General features: G+C 38.9%; 1 protein-coding gene across 1 annotated transcript; it reads right to left on the bottom strand.

The window, feature by feature from the left end:
* Positions 1–332: 332 nt before the first annotated feature.
* ARV1 (ARV1 homolog, fatty acid homeostasis modulator) lies at positions 333–18,349 on the bottom strand. The gene is made up of 5 exons (XM_044005067.1): positions 18,091–18,349; positions 7,118–7,237; positions 5,986–6,139; positions 1,477–1,701; positions 333–625 (listed from the first exon to the last, which is right to left on the bottom strand). Exons 1-5 carry the CDS (start codon positions 18,259–18,261, stop codon positions 492–494), a joined length of 804 nt encoding a protein of 267 aa, XP_043861002.1. The 5' UTR covers positions 18,262–18,349; the 3' UTR covers positions 333–491.
* Between the last annotated feature and the right edge of the window lie 166 nt (positions 18,350–18,515).

The following is an 18,515-nucleotide window of genomic DNA, read 5'->3' as shown; positions in this document are numbered from 1 at the left end:
AAAAAAAAGTGGAAGGCAAGTTCACCTGATGTAAGTAAGGGAGTGGAGAGAGAGAGAATTGACAGTTTGAGCAGAAAAGATGTTTTGGAACCACCAATGAAAAAATAAAGGATAGTTAAACAGTAGTGAGGACCCAGTTAAACTTACCTAGCATGAACATATCCTGGGCTTAGTCAAGATGTTTCTGTAACTTTTTCCAGAAAGAAGAGCAAAGAAAGGAGAGGGGAGTGATCCAGGGCAGAAGACTGGTATGGAGAATCCAGCAGAACCAGGCACAAAGTCTTATGCACAAAGAAACAACCATTTAATTAAACAATGAAATAAAACCAGTATTCCAGAAAAAGTGGCACTGTGAACCCAATTACTTTGCTAGTGCACGTCCTTTTATTTGGTCAATTTTTCCATAAAAAAAGAATTCATGTCCACATCTAAGACAGTTCCCTGAAAGTCATCATCATAGAGGTTTTTCTTCTTTATCTTCGAGAGAAATCTTAAGTTTTATAGATGGAACAGTCACTTTCTACATCCCATCCCATCCTCTGGAAGAAGCAGACCACACTGCTTTCTAATACTAATCCACTCAGGATGGCCAACAATGAAAGCTTTCGACTGATGTTTAGGGTCACTGCAAAAGAAATGGAAATCACTGTATTTACAAACTTAATAAACTGTTATTTAAATTATTTACATGGTAACAGAGATTACTACTCTGTAGCCTTAAAGGTGGGTTTTTTTTTTTAATGTATTTGTTCTATGAACCCGCACTGGACCACATTTACTATCTTTTGCTATCTTCTCCCCTACCACTGTATCTGCATACTTTTCTACTGTCACCAGTAGCACAAGATTGAGGGAGCCCCAAAATTTACTAATGGTGATAATACTATCTCCTCACCTCCCATGACAAGAACCAAACTATAGGAAACCCTATAAAATGAAAGGGGAAACCAATAAGGAGGTGTTAATAGAAATAATATAAAGGCAAAAACTAACACAAATAGTACTAAAGGCAGCAGAAAGGTTGAGAAGGGTTATCATATGGATAACTGAATACCAGGTTCAAATCAACACTTCCTAAAAGAGTGACTTTTGATTTTCCCTACTTGATTTGGGTTTGTATAAGAAATTCAAGAAATGCAAAGGGGGTTTGTCCTAACTCCTCCACTTACCAGCTACGTGACCATTTTAGTAAGTCATTCAATGTCTCTGAATCTCTTTCTTCACCAGTAAAGTGGGGATAATACCACTTGCCTTGCCTAGCTAATAATGTCATTGTACTGTTCACACAGATAGGTAAAAGTGCTCTGAAAACTATATAAGCACTATACAAATGTTATGGTGGGGACATTATTCTAGGAAGCACCCCAGCATTCATAATGATCTCAAAGTTATGTGCCCCAGATATATGAGATTAAATTATTTCTATGCCAAATATACAATGGAAATTGATAAACAGGAATAAAAATAGAAATCTACCTCTGATGGCCTGTGAATTTGATGTTAGGACAAATACTTTTATGAGTCTAAGGCACAGAGGAGTGTAGTCATGTTCCCAAATGACGGCTGGAATCAGCAGGAGTTTCCCATAGCTGGACAATAGTAGTGCTTTCAGAAGCAAAATGAAGTTGGACTTTCTTCTCAGTGTTGTGGGTTGGATTAGCCACAAACCAGTAAAAATTCCAATAAAGAAAGCCATTTGTTCTATAGAGGAAATGAAAATGGAAAGTATGAATCATCACATCAAAGCCATATCCCACCTAAAAACAAATAAACCCTAATTTCAAAAACTGATCAGTAGACTTCATGAGAAATGTTTTTACCAGGATTTATCTTTTTCTGGACCTGTGGCTTTTGTTAGTCAAACTGTGCTAATGTGACTTCTGAAACACAATTTAATCCAACTTGATTCATGTATTTTCCTACTTATAGCAGTGAGATAATTCAACAAGACAATAGATTCAATGAATACTTGAAGTCTTTTCTTAGATTTTCAGTTCCTATTTCTTCAATATCTAGAGATAATCTACAGAATCTCTAAAAGCCTGCCATTTCTGATGTGTATCTTAAAAAGACAGAACAGAGAACTCAATCCAAAGATAGCAAATGGAAGGAATTTGATTATATATGCTAACATGATTTTTTCCTTTATTTTTCACAAAGTCTTATTAAACTTGAAAAAGTTCTCATTTATTCCTTTTTAACAGTGTTTTATTTTGATTAGGTTTCTTATAATTCAAGGAAACATTATCTTTTTATTATGAAATCCCTGGCCTACACAACTCCAATGAAAGATAACTATCTGCAAAGAATGCTACCTGATGATTCCTAAGGTCCCTTTTAACTAGGGTTTCTTTTAATATGACTTAAGGTTTGGAAACTGCTTCTAACATACACCTTCAGACATGATTAATGTGGAAATTGTTTTGCTGGACTCCGTAGTTATATATTGAGGGTTTCATTCATTCATTCATTTCTCAATGAGAATGAGGAGGCTGGGGGAGAATATATTAATTTTAAAATGCTTGTTAATTGAAAAAATAACATTAAGAAAAAAAGAAGTTGGTTTTAGATCTACTTATCAATTAGGCAAAATTTGAGTCTCCAGGGTCCTTATTTAATAAAGTGTATTAAATAAGGTTCCCTCAGTTTTCTCACCTATAAAAAGAAAAGGTTGTTCTAGAAGGATCCTAGGATCCCTTCCAACTCTCAAGTTCTATGAATCTATGATCTTTAGAAGAAGAGACATAATACTAACACTCTATTTGGAATTCCTTGAAAATAAGGCATAAATACATATCTAATGTATTCCTTGTTTTCCCCTCTTATTTAACAAAAGTCAAGGCCTCCAACAGTTTTCTAGAGAAAATTTGTGAACTGATGCTTCAGCCATATTGAAGAGGTCATCTTAAATTTGCCAGTGACAAGTACAAAAGGCATTAAAGAAAGAAAATACAGCGTCTGAAATTTATAATAGGCTCTCTCCTTATTTAAAGATTGGAAGGATATACTTTGATAGGTTTCAATTTGGAATAAAAACACAGATAAGTGTCTGTGTCATTATTAATCAATACTTACTGAGCATCCATTGTAGGTTTGGTACTGTAGTTTTTCTTGAATTGGATGGGATACTTTAGTCTTAAATTCAATTAATGAACCTGGTTGCTACTACGTGCATAGCGCTGTACTAAATGCTGTGGGGGATACAAAAGCAGGATAGGCATTGCTCTTGGCCTCTAGGAGCTCACAACCTAATGGTGAAGATGTCATACACACATTAAACAACTGAATAACTAAAAAATAGCATATACTTAACTCTCAATATGAGTAATACAGAATAAATGATCCTGCAGGGGGGTTTATAGGTTTCCCATTCTAGAATTAGTTTAGTTTACCCTCCTTAGCTTTTGATACTTGAGAAAAAAGAAATACTGGGAGCTAGGATGTTTGTCACTAGAAAATCTATCACCAGTTATTTTAAAATAATGGTAGTTATCCCCAAGTAAAGCAAAAGACAATTACTAGAATTGACATCAGTCACTGATAAGCTGTTTTAAGTCTCATCTGTAAAATGAGACTAATAATGACATCTGCCTCACAGGGCTCTGAGAATAAAACGAGAAAATATACATAAAATGCTATGTAAACCTTGAAACACTATCTAAATACCAGCTGTTATTATTATTAACATCAGCAGCTAGCCTCGGTAAATAAGGGACCTGGATAGTCTTGGTTTGTTAACATTTGTTTGGTCTCAATATTGAGATAAACAAGTAGATTCTCCTTCAAATCCCTAATGCACTTATGAGAAACTCAAAAAGATTTGTTATCTATTTATAACTACATTTATTGTTCAGTCGTGTCTGACTCTTCATGACCTCATTTGGGGTTTTCTTGGCAGATATCCTGGAGTGGTTTGCCATTTTCTTCTCCGGTTCATTTCACAGATGAGAAATTGAGGCAAATAGGGTTAAGTGACTTGCCCAGGATCATACAGCTAGTAAATGCCTAAAGCTGAATTTGAACTCAGGAAGGTGAGTCTTTCTGACTCCAGGCCTGATGCTTTATCCACTGTGCCAATTAGCTGCCTCAACTACATATTCTCATTCTCTCTCTCTCTCTCTCTCTCTCTCACCCACACCCACATCCACACCCCCTCTCTCATGTGGTACAATAGAAGGTGGAGTCTCTCATCTCTGGAGTGATGGTTTCTCAGTCACTTCTCAGCTGGGATTTCTGTATATCTGTCCTAATTTAGAGCCTAGCTTTTTAAACTGTGGGTTGCAACCCCATGTGGGGGTCGAGTAACTGAATGTGTGTGGGGGTGTCACAAAAAATTTGGCAACAGTAAAAGGTTATGTATACCTGTTTTATATACCTATATACCCAGAGTCACGTAAAAATTTCTCGGTGAAATGGGGTCGAGTGGAAAAACTTTAAGAAGACTTGATTTAGACTGCCTGGATCTTTAGGTGTATTTAGCTTTGGCCTGGTCGAAATTCACAGCCAGAGATCAGAAAGGCTACTATTCACTGGCCAAACAGTTCCACTAGGCCACTCTAGGGCTATGTTTTTATATATCTTCTAGAAACGGCGATCACCCTTTTAAATATTAGATTGGGGGCGGGGCGGGGCAATGGGGGTTAAATGACTTGCCCAGGGTTACACAGCTAGTAAGTGTCAAGTGTCTGGGGCTGGATTTGAACTCAGGTCCTCCTAAATCCAGGGCCGGTGCTTTGTCCACTGCGCCACCTAGCCACAACTTAAATATTAGATTTTACCCATCAACGCAATTCATGCCCAACTGGTTGAATATTCCTATTTTGGTGTGGTGATAGTGTTCTGACCTTGGAATAAGGAACACTTGGGTTCAAATCCTACCCCTGACATTAACTGTTTGTGACTTTGGAAAAGTTATTTAACCTCTACAAGTTTGTTTTCTCATCTGCAAAATGGAGGTAATATCACCCATAAAACTTTGCCTTACAGTGCTCAAATGAGATAATGTGAAATACTTTGCACATCTTAAAAGTAAGTGCTACATAAATGTCATTTATTAAGACAACAGCGTTCAGAGAGAAGTATGCCTGGGAAGAATCCTCCCACTGGCCAAAATGAATATTTGAAAAGCATAGCAGATGTAGGACACTTGTGATAAGCATATATTTGCATATATTGCAAACCTGTTTAGTTTATTTATCTAGTTCTTTCAAGTTGGATAACTGGTCACCGAATTAATAAGATATATTGAATTAATGAGGTATATTATTACAATGACAAATTTATATGGTATTTCAAAACATTTTCTAAAAGCTATTTGATTTGATGAAGGATGATCCCCCCCATTACATATGAAAAATAAAAATAAAAAAGCTGAAGCAATTTAATCAAAGTCATAGAGCAGGTCAGTGGCAGACTTCAGAACATAATCTCAACCTCTCCATCCCAGTTCATCTGACAATGTCCCATCTCTGTGCTTCCGCACTGGCCATCTGACATGGCTGGTATATATTTCTTTCTTTCTTTTTTGGTGAGGCAATTGGGGTTGTGATTTTCCCAGGGTCACACAGCTAGTAAGTATCAAGTATCTGAGGCCAGATTTGAACTCAGGTCCTCCTGACTCCAGGGCCAGTGCTCTATCCACTGTGCCACCTAGGTCCCCCCCCCCCCCAATACATTTCTTTCTCACCTTTGCCCCTTAGGCTCCTTAGTTTCCTTCAAGGGTCAGCAAAGGCATCATATCCCATGAAAAGTCCCCTTGTTGCTCACATTCTTTCCCTCCTTAAATTCCCTTCTTTTATTTGGTGTACAGATTGTGTCCTCAACTAGAATGTAAACTCCTTGAGGGCAGAGAGAGTTGTTTTTGACTCTTTAGTGTCTAGCACAGTGATCAGAGTAGACACTTTGTGTTGAATTGAACTGATAAGCCTCTCGGAGGTTTTTAAGAAGGTTAATACTTCAGTAGGAATATAAAGAATGACTTCTTACCTAAAGAAGCTATTGTAAACATTCTATAGAAATCCCATTCTTTGGCATATCTTATTAAGTCATCAGGGTCAGTGTGCTGGCTTGAATCTTGCAGCTGCAACCACCTCAGATATGCTTCACAAAGCAAACAAAATATGCAGAGCTTCCCATGGATCTGATAACCAAAAACACCTGGCACTTAAGTCTGATAAAGAAACAGCCCAAATGTACTTAATATTAACAAGGCAAAAATACTGCAAACTATTTCTTTTTCTAAGGAAGTTCCCACTTAATAGCTTTTTAAAAGGTGGGACTGTCAAATTAACAATCATTTGCATTCATCCTTTAAACCATTTCACTAATCAATCATATGATTTGCAAGCTCTTCTTTTGTTCCTTTCATACCGAAGAAAGCACAAAATAGTGATGTGTAGTGGTGGGAGGAGAGGCAAGAAAACAAGGGCAATATAAACTTTAGTTGGTGTCTTTTGTACTGATTGTAAAATTCCTAATAAAATTGATTAAAGTCTTAATCTAGACTATGTGTTATAAAGTAATAGATCAATGGAAAATTCCAAAGTTTAAAGCTGCTGCAAAATAGAAAATACTAGGAAATCTGAGCTAATCTTTTGACATGTACCTTACAACATGTGCCTTGTCTATAAATTAAAATCTTTCTGACCTTAAAGATTTCTAGAGGTAGAAGGGAACAGGCCTAAACTTGCTGAGGAGATGTGGTCAGATAGACCACAAAGCTTGTCATTTTAAACTAGTAACTTTTCCTAATGGTGAGAAAACAACTCTTTTTTTTTTTTTTTTGAGCGGGGCAATGAGGGTTAAGTGACTTGCCCAGGGTCACATAGCTAGTGTCAAGTGTCTGAGGCCGTCAGTACGTTATACACTGCACCACCTAGCTGCCCCCACTGCCTTACTCTTTATGCAGTGTTTGCTGATCTAAACTGTTAAACAGATTTCAATTCAATAAATTAAATGGACCTCTGAAAACCTACTTTCTTCATGAAGACTTCCAAGATTAAAAGCAACTAGGTATAGAATAGTGAAACCTGTAGATAGTGTAAATATTGCTGTTAATTTATCAGTCTTCTAGACATTTAAAATGGTTATAAATGAAATAAAAATGAGTACAACTTACATTTATCTTAGTATTGAAAAGAATATGCCTGTAGGCCTGAGCTTTGCATAAAATGGCATTGATCAGGATGATAACGGGATCATACTCTATGTACTTGTCCACAGGCTTCTGGCAAGACTTCTGAAATATTTCAAGATAAGATTATGTCAGAACAAGTAAACCCACATTATGAAATCTTACAGATTTACAAGTATCTGTGCTATTCTGGTGCTGGAAAATAAGGTTATACTGACTTTTCACTAATTATATATAGTTCCAAAGTTTGTTCCAAATTATATAATCTTCCAGGTCAGAACTATTAATATTTTAATCTCAAATTCGAAGAGCTAAATGTAAAATTGTATCTGAAGGCTGACATTTGGCATAGTTTCATGAGTTGTCAGAGTAAAGAATTAATTGCCAAGTATTTGGTGTGCCAAGGATGACTTTCTTTTTCCTTAGATAGGCTGTTTTTCTGAAATCAGACATTGCTGGGACTGGACCTAAATTCCTCTCATCTTGGTAGAACCTGATATTGTTTGAGTTCTGCTGACATAAAGCCTTTGAGAACCCAAATCAACTCTACACCACCACAAGAGCTACACTATGACTCCCAAGGCTTATGTGACCTTTCACTTTGTCAGTGATGGTGGAGAACAGAAGAAAGGCAGAAGGTGGCAGGAATCAATTTTTAGTGTCTAAAAACATTTATTTAGCTGCTGACCCTCTAATGCTGAGATCCTTGTTCAGCTTATGGCTAGCATTTATATAGTCCTTTAAAGTTTGCAAGGCACTATATATATTAATTAATTTGATAATAATAGCAGCTAGCATTGATATAATGCCTATGTGCTAGGCACCGTGGTAAGTAATTTACGACTATGATCACATTTGAACACACAACAACCCTGGGAGGTAGGGGTTATTATTATTCCCATTTTAAAGATAAGGAAACTGAGACCAAGGGAGGTTAAGTGACTTGCGTGGTATCACATAGCTAAGTGCCTAAAGTAGGATTGGAAAACACATCTTTCTGACAGCAAGTCTAGTACTCTGTCTATTATACCACCTCACTGATGTTACCATGTCTATAGATTACTGGAGGAACTAAATAACATCAATTTAAGAATTCTTGTTATAAATGAAACCAGAAACACAAGAAAGTTAATTGTAGTTAAATGGGGTGATGGTTCACAAGTTCACCTTGTAGAGGCAAATAATAGAGCTTGAGGAATTGATTTTATCATGATTCCAAATGCAACAAAAAGCATCTTTTTGTAGAAGACTGCCAGATCTTTATAATCAGCCTTTTGCAAAAAAAGACCTTCATTAAAGCCAAATGTTGTAAAGGATGAGGAAGTGAAGATATCCTACCAAAGAACTTGATTAAGGCTCTTTGAATTGTTCTGTATATATCGTAATACTCAGTGGCTTCAATGCTAAGATAAGCTTGGGGGAGGATGGCAAAACAATGTTTTGGAAAACATGGTTCCAGAGCAATTTAAATTTATGCTTCATTGAGAGAGGCACAGTACACTAAGTAGACTTCAGTCCTGTTGTCCTCTTCACTAGTCAGAAAACATTTGGAATATTGTGCTTAGTTCTGGGTGTCACATTTTAGGAAGCGCACTTATAGGCTGCTAAATATCTGGAGAAAAATAACCATAATGGTGAGAGGTCTCAAGTTCATGTTATACAAGGACTGGTTGAAGGAACTGGGGAAATAAAACTTGGACAAGACATGGAGGTTGGAGGGCAGGATAGCCATCTTCAAGTATCCGAAGGGTTGTTCTTTGGAAGAAGGATGATACTTGTTTATTCTTTTCAAGGCAGAACTCAAAGAGTGAGGGGTAAAAGCTGAAAAGAGTCAAATTGAGATATGATACAAAAAATACTTTCCTAACAATTACAGCTACACAGAAGAGGAATGGGGGTCTTCAAGTAAAAGCCAAATGACCACTTTTCAGAGATAAAGAGAGAACTCTTCTTCAGGTGTGCCTAGCACAGATGGCCCTTGAGGTCACTCCAATGCTCAGATCAAACGATTCCGTCATTCTTGGCAAGGAGAAAGATAACACAGAGCACTTGCAGAATCTTATAGAAGAACATAACAGGAGACTCTGAAGAGTAGCACTTCATAAAGTAAGAAACAATGGAGAGGGGCAGCTAGGTGGCACAGTAGATAAAGCACTAGCCCTGGATTCAGGAGGACCTGAGTTCAAATCCGGCCTCAGACATTTGACACTTACTAGCTGTGTGACCTTGGGCAAGTCACTTAACCCTCATTGCCTCACCCCCTCCCAACCCCCCCCCCCCAAAAAAAACCCCACCAATAGAGAGAAAATAAGTCCACAGGCTGTTCAGGGACAGACACAACTAAGCCACATTATTCCTGGGTTGTCTTAAAAACAGAATTAGAAGAAGGATGACAATAAAGAAACAAAAAAGGGAAAACATTTGTTGAGGTTTTTATGTCAAAACCTTTTTTCCCCATCAGCATGAGGAGGTAAGATGGTACATAAGAAAACACAAGGGAAAAGAAGTGAGACTGGATCAAGTATACACAGAGTTGGTGGGAGCTGGAGGGTAACACTGTTTTAAGGGAGTTAAAGTCTGGATTCCCAAGATAGATGAAAGAAAGGAGAATGCCAAAAATTTTGAAAAAAAAAAAAAAAAGATGGCCCTTATTACCACCAAATAGAAAGGCGACTAAGAAAATATTAATAACCACTAGCTCATCCATATACCTACTTTACCATCTTTACAAAATCATTATAAGCATAACTTATGTAACTATGAAGGGCATGCGTAAGAAAGACAGAATAACTAATAAGCACTTATTATGCACTTACTACATGTCAGACACTGTGCTACGTACTGGGGATAGAGAGACAAAAGTCGAGTGGTCCCTGATCTCAAAAAGCTTGTCCTCTATCTAAGAACACATATCAATTTATGTATATACAAAATAAACACAAGTTAGTTTTGGGGGTTACAGCAGCAGTAACAGGCAGAAGGGGTCAAGAAAAGTTTTGGGGGAGAAGATGGCACCTGAGCTGAGCTTTGGAGAAAACCAGGGTTTCTATGGACAGCGAAGAAGAAATGAATTCCTGGCATGGAGGCTAAGTCATGTAAAGGCACAGAGGTGGGTGTGAGGTCAGTATGATGAGACCAGAGAGTGAGTGAAGGCGAGTAATGGTTGATAAACCTGGAGAAGCAGGGTGGTTTGTTGTGATCCTAGAGGTCACAGGGACCATGGAGTTTACAGAATAGAGTAGTAGTGATATGTCAGCACTGTGCTTTAGATCTAGCTATCATTTTAGCAGCTGTGCACACAATGACCTGGAGAGGGGAGAGACCTGAGGCAGAGGCATACATTAAAAGGCTATTACAATCACTTTCCAGGTGAGAAATGATGAGGGCCTGAACTAATGTGAGCAGAGAAGGGGTAAGATCTAAGACGAAAAACAGACAAGATTCAGCAACTGACTGGATATGTGGGAGGAGGGAAAATGAGAAGTTAGGGTGATTGGAATGATGGTGGAACCCTTGACAAAAACAGGGAAGTTCTGGAAAGGCGTGGGTTTTGTGGAAAGATGATGATCTCTGGGAGCTCAAAGTGCCTGTGAGAATAGCTAGTTTAAAATGTCCAATAGGCAGTTGGTGATGCTGAGCTCTAACTCATGAAGGATTAAGGCTGATTATAAAGATCTGGCAGTCTTCTACAAAAAGATAATAATTAAACTCATAGAGGCTGATGAGGTCACAAAGCACAGAAAGAAAAGGAGAGAAGGGGGCCGACTTTCAAAGATGATATTCTACAGCAGGCTACATATGTATCATCACACAACTGACTGGAAGGTGTAGAGATATAAAATAACAGTGCACTTTTTGTTGGTGTTAAAACACTTCATGATCATAACGTATAACCTATATCAGATTAATTGCAGGCTTTAGGAGAAGGGAGGGAGAATAATTTGGAATTCAAAATCTTACAAAAAATGAAGGCTGAAAACTACCTACACATGTAATTGGAAAAACAAATAAATAAAAGAAAATTTAGAAAGAAAAAACTTGATTTGGGAGAGTAAAAAGCTGCCTTAAAGACTTTCCTGTGTTGTCCATGCATATTTTAAAATTATACAAGATGTCTTGATGTCTAACAAGAGAACTTTTTTGGGACAACCCTTTGATTATTACTATCAAGTCAGGCATAAAACAGGGACATACATGTTTAAAGGTATTTGCTGCTGTCCTGTGGGAGCTAAAGAGCAGGGTCAAGGTTGAAGAGGTACTCCTATAGATTCTGAAGCCTTCCATTTGCTGTTTGTGGAGGACCATGTGCTGACTGCATCAAGTGCTAGAACATTTCAGAGCTTCCTAAATTCACAATAACTCAAAAGAGTTTGGCATCACTGTGCATCCACATAGGAAAAGCCAAAGGAATAAAGTAGATCTATTATCCAGATCTACACCCAGATGAATAAATTCATGGAACATCCCCTCAGTACACTGATCTTGGACAGACACCATGGACAACAAACTAGGGCCAGAATTGCACCCAAAGAGAGTGGGCAGCATTTCCTCTGGGACATTTTGCAATGCTTTTAATAACCTCAAATTCTTCTTGAAACAAACGTCAATCTTTTAAACACTGAGATTCTTCTGGTGATACTATATGGCTATGAGTTAAAGAATACTTTTCTCTGAGCTGCAGGTCACCCAAAGGACAATGGAAAACGGGAAGATTACAACATATTATCAATGAAGTATTTCACAAGATAAGCAGTTTAAAATGGTAGAAGGTGGGCCATTTTTGAATGAGATAACAAAGGGGTCAGCTATCTATGCAATGTCAACAGGTCTTGAGGAAGTTCCTTAGCAAGCTGAGTGGACCCCCATGAAGGATGAATAGGATGAGAATTGAACAGGTTGAGGAGGACTAGATGGGATGGACTATATCCTTTAAGGGAGTACCTATGTCAGTGAGATTACAGATCCACTGAAATAATGAACTATTATTGTGCAGGAGACTGGAGCAAAGCCACAGTCAATTGATTATTTTCATAACAAATAAAGTGAAGATATCATAAATTATGGTTTTATGACCAGTGTTACCTGAAGGCCACTAGGAATCCACCTTAAAGTAGCTGTTACGTGATTTAGGGATTTCTGAATCCCAATCCTGTGTAAAGAGATTTTCACAGCTACAGTTGGATGGGCAACGAAGTCCCTGGTATAGTTCCAATAATCATGGGCCTGTCAGGACAGAGGGAGAGGAAGGGAAAGTCTTGTTCTCCCTCTAGCAATATGGTACTTTGGAAAGATGCCTATGAGTATGGGGCCAGGGTGGGGATTCTTGGCTGCTCTAGAAAGATTTGAGGAATTATGTGTAACAGAAGAGAGAACTTGGCTTTTTCAGGACAGATTCCAGGCTTCCAGGGCTAAATTAGTGGCTTTTGGGGACTCCTATAAAAGGGAGACAGAATTTAGACAGGAGTTTTAGAGGGAATTCTAATTTATTGAAGTAACTAACTTCACTGGAAAATGTATATTTTGTTCATTTCAACAGTGATGCAATTGCACAATAAACAAATCTATATATAAGTTGAACTTAAAAATCTCAAGAGAATGCTAGAGACCTTGGAAAGATTTTTGATAGGTAAAGAGGGGATAAATTTGCATACAGATTGAAAGTATGAGTAATTGAATAGATTTTTAATTAAAATCACAGAGCTAGGGGCAGCTAGGTGGCGCAGTGGATAGAGCACCAGCCCTGGATTCAGGAGGACCTGAGTTCAAATCCACCTCAGACACTTAACACTAGCTGTGTGACCCTGGGCAAGTCACTTAACCTCAATTGCCTCACCAAAAAAAAAGAAAGAAAAGAAAAAGAAAAATCACAGAGCTAGAAGGGTAAAATTAATTGAAGCATTTAATATCTGACTCCTTAAGTCTAAAAATATCAGAACAGACTAACAAAAAGTTGTTTTACTGGAGAAAAAAATGAAAAGCCACAAGAAGTTAAAGTTCTCAATCAAATAAATTAAGATAGATGTTTTTCACTTTAATTTTATCTCTGTAGTAACCAAACTATAAAGGTAGCATTGTATAATAGAAAAAATACTACACTAGGAGTCAGGAGGATAGGTAGTCTAAGAGACAGAGTGGCATAGTTGATAAAGTCAGTCAGAAAAAAGTGTTCAAATTCTGCTTCTTTTAGGAGCCACTGTCTTCTTCCCACTAATTCCAGCTTCCTTGGTCTTTAACTTTAGCTCTATAAAGTTAAAGCTTTAAACTAAATCTTTAACTTTAGCTCAATAAGAAGCCAAACCTCACTTTCTTCTTTTTTTCTTTTCTTTTTTTTTTTGGACTGGGCAATGAGGGTTAAGTGACTTGCCCAGGGTCACACAGCTAGTAAGTGTCAAGTGTCTGAGGCCAGATTTGAACTCAGGTCCTCCTGAATCTAGGACCAGTGCTTTATCCACTGTGCCACCTAGCTGCCCCCAAACTTCACTTTCTATGTCAAATTGATGAGAATTTCAGGGATTATTTTCTAAATATACAAGACAGGCCACACACTGCTAGGGGAGAAAATCAGGAAAACATGTAAAAAGACAAGCTAGATAAGGTAGCGGCAGCCAGGCTCCTTAGCAAAGAGAGTAGAGATGAGTATATTGAAAGGTGATTTGGATGAGCAAGAGGTGGTACAGAAGGAATGAAAAAAAGTTGGTAGAAAGACTGTGTGGGAAAGAAGCCAAAAGGTGGGGCATATGTGTACCACTTATTTGCTGTAATTACTTGGCTGCTACTAACTCAATTTTACTTAGACCAGCCTCATTCTAAAGCTTGAGTTCCACTGACTCCCCCACTCCCATTTAACAAGCACTCTGTGGAAAGCAAGATATGTAAAAGCATTTCAGTCTACCATGTCAGAATTTAACTAAATCTAATTGGCCAGGCCCTCTTTACATACTAGTTTAAGCTAACTAAAATGTGTTTCCTAATCAATGGTTATTTCCACTGGATAGTGAGTATTAGTCAATAGTCAAGAAACATTAGTGCTTATTATGTGCCAAGTACTGTGCTAAATAATGAGGATAGAAAGAGCAAAAATATGGTCCCTGCCCTCCAAGAACTCACATTCAACATGCAAAAATTTTACACACTGAGACATACATAGTGTAAGTGGAAGATAATCTCAGGGAAGATAGTTGGGGAGTGGGAGAAGGGAGGAAGGAGAGCAGTCTTCTTGTGGTGGCCTAGAAAGTGAACTGAATCTTCAAGGAAGTCAGGGAATCTGGGAGGCAGAAAGAAAAAGGGAGAGCATTTCAGGCACGGGAGTCAGTCAGTGAAATGCATGGGATGGCACGGCATATCTGAGAAGCAGCAAAAAGGCCAGGGGATTGAAGAGTATGTGGAGGAGAGTGAAGTGTAAAGACTGCAAAGGTAGGATGATGATGGGCTTTAAAAGCCAAAAGGAATTTTATATTTTGTTCTAGAGGTAATAGGGAGCCACTAGAATCTAGTGAGCATAGACATCACTCTGACAGCTGAATGAAGGGTGGATTAATGTGGTGAAACACTCGAGGCAGGGAGACAAACTAGAAGGCCACTGTATTAATTCAGGAGAGAAGTGATAACAGCCCGTGTCAGGGTGGTGGCTGTGTGACTGGAGAAAAGGGGACACAAAGGAGAGATATTGTGAAGGTAGAAATGACAAGACGTGGCAACGGATTAGATATGTGGGATGGGAGCAGGTGTGGCGTTAAAGATGACACTTGAGATTGTAAGCCTGGGTAACTTGGAGGATGCTGGTGTCTGACAGTAACAGAGAAGTTCAAAAGAGTGAAGCATTTTCCAGGAAGGATAGCGTGTTTTGTTCTGAACTCATTGGGTGTGAGATGTCAAAGGGACATCCAGTCTGAGAAGACTGAAAGGTGGCTGGTGAGGGGTGATGAGCTCAGGAGAGACTGTCAGGACATATAAATGTGGGAATCATCTACAGTAAGATGATTATTGAATCCATGGGAGCTGATGACATCACCAAGGGAGATAATAATAATAATTAGTATTATATAGTGCTTTAAGTTTTGCAAAGCACTCTATGTATGTTATCTAATTTGATTGAGCTAGTATAGAAAGGCAGTTCTCAAACTGTTTGATCCTAGGAGTCCTTTACACTCTTAAAAATTATCGTGAACTCTCCCCAAAGCTGTTATATATCTTAATATTTACCATATTATAAATTTAAATGCCTTAATATTATTATGAAAATAGTTTTGGCTCCACAGACCCTCTGAAAGGTCTTAGGAACCCCAGGGAGTCCTTGTACCACACTCTGAAAACTTCTGGTTTAGAGGGATGGCCCAGGATAATGGCTGGGATCTGGATCAAAGTCCAGTGAAAGAATGGTCCGACATGTAGAAGAAATACAAGGACAGTATCACAAAAACCAGAGGAGAGAGCATGCAGAAAATAAGGGTGATTGCCAGTGTCAAAGGATGCAGAGCAATCAAAAATGAGGATTAAGAAAAGGCTATTACATTTGGCAATTAAGAGGTTATTGGTAATTCTGAAGACAGCAGTTTTATCTGAATGATGAGGCTGGAAGCCAGGCTACCTAGGGTTTAGAAGTGAGTGAGAGAGGGAACTGGAAGCACTAATTGTTGGTGGCTTTCTCCAGGAGTTTAGTCAATCAAGAATGGGAGAAGGGATATAGGGCAATAGATAGGGAGATATCTCAAAAAATGTCTTAACTTTGGCTATACAGTTTGCATTAGCATGCTAAGATGAGGCCATTATATGCTCTACCTCATGAGGGACTAATCCTATAGAAAAATTAGATCCATAAGATACTGATAGGATTCATTACATTACAAACTGCTCAAGTGTGCTCTCTGCAGAGTTCTAAAAATTAGCAGAAAACACCATTTTTGAAGGATTTTAAAAGATTTTTGATGTCACAAGTATAATGCCAAAGATCAATAAGCACAGATTCTAACATTATTAGTATTAGTTGCAAATAACAAATGAAATGCACTAGGTTTTTTTTCCCTCTACAAAGTCTTTTCTGCCTGTGCTCATTTTTCAGATAAACTATTTAATTAAGACAGTTGAATTCATTCGGCTAGGAACAGAATTTTTCCACAGTATTTTTTCCCCTGTCAATCAAACAAAATGCATTTATTAAATGCCCATTATGTGTTAGGCACTTTGCTAGGAATTAAAGATATATAAAATGAAACAATCCCTACACTAAGAGATCAGGATGGCAAAAAATTAGGAGATAAAAACCTGCTTATATGAATTTTAATCGGATACTTTCACCTTAATTTTCTTTCTTAAATGAAGAGAGAAGTTGCGTGTGTATGGGGGGGGGGGGGGATGGGACCAAATGTGAACTCAACTCAGACATCTTCCTTAATTTGCCCCAGCTAACTCTTATTCCTCATTCCTTGGCACTAGACTATGCACTTATGACATCCTAACTTGTATTAAACATAGTATATTGGATCCAGGGGGCCAGTCTGGGAGTCAGAAACACTGAGGTTCAAATTGCCCCAGCGACACATACTGGTTGTGTGTGTCACACCCTTGGCAAGTCACTTAACCAAGCAACTCTCCAACACTCTAAGCTGCCTAATAACTCATCTGCCTTGCAAAAGCGTTTCCTCATTGGGAGCAGACTAGACCAGTAAAATCACAGGCTCACCCAGACCATAAACAAAAAACAAACAAAAACCCTATTAAGCTTTTTGAGAGCAAGGAGAAATCATTGTTTTCCCAGGAACTACAGAGTGTTTTACATAATATGGGTATTATATGCTTGCTTGAAGGAAGGGGCAGATATGTTACAAAAGGAACCTTCAAATTTCAAAGAATATTTCATTACCAGGTCACAAATTTATACAAAGCGTCCCCAAAGTCATAGTAGAGTTTTAATTAAAGTCTAATTGTAAATCACAATCGAAAAGCACTAGTTTTTTTGTTTTTTTCTCTCTCTACAAAGTCTTTTAAGTAAAGCTTAAAACTGTATTATTGCTTTTGGGACAACCTGTATAACTCCAGCAGTATTTCACTCAATCTTTCCACTGGAAGATGGTGATGGACTGGTGGACACCACGAAAAGTAAAATTTGGCCACAGAATGATGGGAGAGCTGAAAGTTAAATTTCTCTGACAAGATCTCAAAGATTAAAGACTTTAAAGGTTAAAAGGAAAACAAACCTACACACATATATCACATATACATAAACATTCATATAAACACATATATATTTGAAGCGATATATTCATCGATCCTCCAATAGATTGTAAACTCCTAGAGAGCAGGGGTTGTCTTTTGCTTCTTTTTGTATCCCCAGAGATTAACACAATGCCCGGCACATAGCAGGCGTTAGTATATGTTTACCGATTAAATGACTGATTAAAGGTGAAAAATGGAAGGGGCAATTTTTTTTCCCTGGGGTATGCATAATCACATCTGAGTTCCACAATACCTAGTGAGTTTGGTACCTACAAGTATTAGCACACCCATTGCACGGATGGGGAAACCGATGTGCAGAATCACAGGGCTACAAAGTGTCAGAAGCAGGATTCTAACCCGAGTCTTCCTGGCATTTTAGACACTTCGTAGAGATGACTCTTGGGGGGGGGGGGGGAGGGAGGAGACGGAAAGGAAAAAGAAGAAAAGCCAGAATAAAAAGAAGTTCTTCGACAGGATTCCGCACGACTTATTACTCCTGGGATGGTGGTGGAGGGGTCTGAATGCCCGGTCCTCCCACCCACCAAGCCAAGAATACGCTAATATAGCTCTGTAGTCATACTTTTTACCTGGGGCCACAAGGCTCCCCTTTATTTCAGCACCACCGCAGTCTTCTCTCCCCCCTCCCGCTCCATTCAACGCATTACTTCTAAAGGAATTCTTCGCGCGCCCCGACGCCCCCAGCGCTTAGTCCCCACCTCTAGCGCCCCGCCGAGCCCCGCACTCACGCAGATGGTTATCTTCAGCACCCCGTGGTTATAGTCCCTGTATAGTTCCGTGGCCTCCTGGTTACACTCGATGCACCTGTAGCGGCATGAGGCCGAGAGGGCGTTGTTCGCTGCCGCTTTTTCTGCGCTTCCCTTCCCGAACCGTGGCCCGTTCCGCCCGCCGGTCCCCATCTCCACCGCCCGCGATACCGCCTCCTTCACGGCAGCCCAAGTTAGCCCCTGATTTCCTGGTTTGGGGACGAAGGGGGCGGGAGAATTTGTAGAGAACGAACGGCTACGTAACGTAGAACCTCCCGGGAGTCGTAGTTTCATCTCCGGCTCCGAGGGCGCGTGCAGACTAGTTATTGACTACAACTCCCAGGAATCAGCGCTCGTTCTCTTTTCTCTAGTCCCGCCTCCTCACGCCTCCCACCTGCCCGGGCAGC

This window comes from Dromiciops gliroides, chromosome 4 (assembly GCF_019393635.1).
Source record: "Dromiciops gliroides isolate mDroGli1 chromosome 4, mDroGli1.pri, whole genome shotgun sequence".
Classification (NCBI taxonomy): domain Eukaryota; kingdom Metazoa; phylum Chordata; class Mammalia; order Microbiotheria; family Microbiotheriidae; genus Dromiciops; species Dromiciops gliroides.
Note: the sequence above shows the minus strand (reverse complement) of the source record. Positions and strands in the feature narration are given on the sequence as shown.